The sequence below is a fragment of the Nansenia antarctica genome (genome assembly GCF_963989245.1).
Source record: "Nansenia antarctica genome assembly, chromosome: 3".
In the NCBI taxonomy this organism is placed as follows: domain Eukaryota; kingdom Metazoa; phylum Chordata; class Actinopteri; order Argentiniformes; family Microstomatidae; genus Nansenia; species Nansenia antarctica.
In genome coordinates, this window is record NC_137688.1 from 74736806 (window position 1) to 74739203 (window position 2398).

The following is a 2398-nucleotide window of genomic DNA, read 5'->3' on the forward strand; positions in this document are numbered from 1 at the left end:
CGCACCACATACACTCCATGGCCTGGCTGGTGCAGTTGGCACAGCTGGTCCTCAGGGAGCACGGCGTCTTACAGGAGCGCGCGCTCAGCTTGGGACTCACTGGGGGAGGGGGGGGGGGGGGCAGAGAGGGAGGGGGAGGGCAGAGAGAGAGGGGGAGGGCAGAGAGAGAGGGGGGGGCAAAGAGGATAGGGGGGACAGAGAGGGAGGGGGGGGGGCAGAGAGAGAGGGGGGGGCAGAGAGAGAGGCTGTTATGTTACACTGAGGGAGGGGGGAAGAGGCTGTTGTTCTGGTTTTATAGTTTTGTAGTTCAACCTCCCCTACCCCTAACCGTCTCCCCTAACCCTGCCACCCCCCTCCCCCCCTGGACATTGCTGTGTTAATTGTTCCCCCGTTCGCTAACTCTGTGTTCTATGTGCTCATGTTATCTGTTGCTTGTCGTTTCTGTGTTTTCTGTTTTTCCCATATTGTCAGCGTCTTTGAGCCCCGGAAAAGCGCTATATAAATACAATTAATTATTATTTATTATTATTATATCAAACATACTGAGAATTGAAGTCTGTCTCTCTACATTCTGGGAAATCGTAGCTAACTGTTCAGTCTGCCTGGGGACAGGGCCAATGACGTGTTGCGTACTTACTAAACTCTGGCGCTTCCTGTCGCCACATCTGTTTGCCAAGATTAGTGATGTCATAAAAGGGTGTCGACTTTGTCCTCTGAGGCTCTGGGGCTCTGCTGTCATGTCACTTTATAAATAAAAGGCTTCAAGCTAAGTTGATCAATCTTCTTGTGTTCAATATTCAATATCAATATCAATAAACCAGATTAAATCCACGACAGTGTCTCACCGGCAGGTTTCTCACAGATGAGTCTGTGTGTCATGGCGGTGTGTGTGTGTGTGTGTGTGTCTGTGTGTGTGTGTGTGTCTTACCGGCAGGTTTCTCACAGATGAGTCTGTGGGTCATGGCCGTGTGTGTGTGTGTGTGTGTGTCTGTGTGTGTGTGTGTGTCTCACCGGCAGGTTTCTCACAGATGAGTCTGTGTGTCGTGGTGGTGTGTGTGTGTGTCTCTCACCGGCAGGTTTCTCACAGATGAGTCCGTGCGTCATGGCGGTGCAGGGGTTGGCCCTGAGGCCGGACACGCGGGTCTCCTCCAGCGTGGCGCAGAAGCCCGAGTCGCTGGGCTCGCCGGGGAGCCACTGCAGGGAGGAGTTGGTGAAGGGGGACATGTCCTCCCAGCCCCAGTACGACACGTTGATCTTCCTCAGGCCCACCCAGGGGGACAGACGCTGGGGACGCAGCAGGGAGGGAGACACATGGTTCACACACGTTTCACACACGGTTCACACGTTTTACACACTAACTAACCTAAACTTACCTACCCTAACAATGTGCCCTGACCCTTACCTCAATTTGTTGAGTTATCACAGTTTGACTGATCTGAGACCAGCTGCTATAGTACGGTACCTACGGGGATTTGGTGAGGCTGCATTCTCATTTTATGCACCCAAATTGTGGATTGATTTAAAAAAGATTAAAACCCTATCTTTTTAATATTGCCTTTAAAATGACTAAATAATTAAATGATGATTATATAGTGATTGGAGCACTTTGAGCTGCAACATTTGCAGGAAAAGCGCTATACAAACTACGCTTATTCAATGTACTAGCTTTGAAGATTAGGTCATGTAAATGACCCAGAATCTGTTACTTTTATAGATTTCCGTCTAATCAATTTAATTACATATTTTTACTGCCAGAGCCCATAGTTACCATGGAAACGGACGAAAACATTAGTAGTAACTTAAGCTAATAAATAAAGATAGCTGAGAATACAGTTCATGTCAGTTGCTGAAAACAATGAACAACACATTACACATTCGTAATATATGGGAACCACATGTTTTAATGGTTCAATTTACCTGAGAAGAATGAAATTAGTTGCCTCTCCAATTCCTCGCTCCAGGCAAGATTGGCCGCCATCTTGGTTGATTTTCTTCAGCCGAAAAAAAAATAGTCACATGACTAAAACCTGTATTCTGATTGGAGGATCCCGAAGAGTTGCCTGCTGCGTTGCTCGTGTATCATAGGCATAAGAACTTCTCAAGTGAGAAAACTAAGAAGTTCCTAAGACATACGACAATTCTGAAGAAAAAAATGGTGAATAGCGTTTAAGAATTTAAGAATTGTCTTAAGAAATATCTTAAGAACACTTTTGTGAATCCGGGCCCTGGCCTTCCTCTCAGGACTCTCACAGATTGTTAAAAGTGTTTTATTACTGAACACAGGGGAATCATGTTCCCCTCTTTCAAAAAATCATACAAAAATAAACAAACACGTCCCCCCCCATTCTTTTGCGGGGGGTCAGATCGTAAAAATAAAACCATATTTCAATATACTCAT

The 2398-nt window shown here is 46.3% G+C and overlaps 1 protein-coding gene across 1 annotated transcript in view; it reads right to left on the bottom strand.

Moving 5' to 3' along the window:
- The window catches only part of LOC308154410 (attractin-like protein 1), a gene marked incomplete at both ends in the record, with an annotated part of 16158 nt that extends 14671 nt beyond the window's left edge, over positions 1-1487 (bottom strand). Inside the window, 3 exons of the mRNA XM_080527573.1 lie at positions 1-99; positions 1071-1284; positions 1467-1487. The exon at positions 1-99 is cut by the window's left edge and continues 90 nt beyond it. Of these exons, the coding sequence (XP_080383699.1) occupies positions 1-99; positions 1071-1284; positions 1467-1487 (334 nt within the window). The remainder of the gene's footprint in view (positions 100-1070; positions 1285-1466) is intronic.
- Positions 1488-2398: the final 911 nt, after the last annotated feature.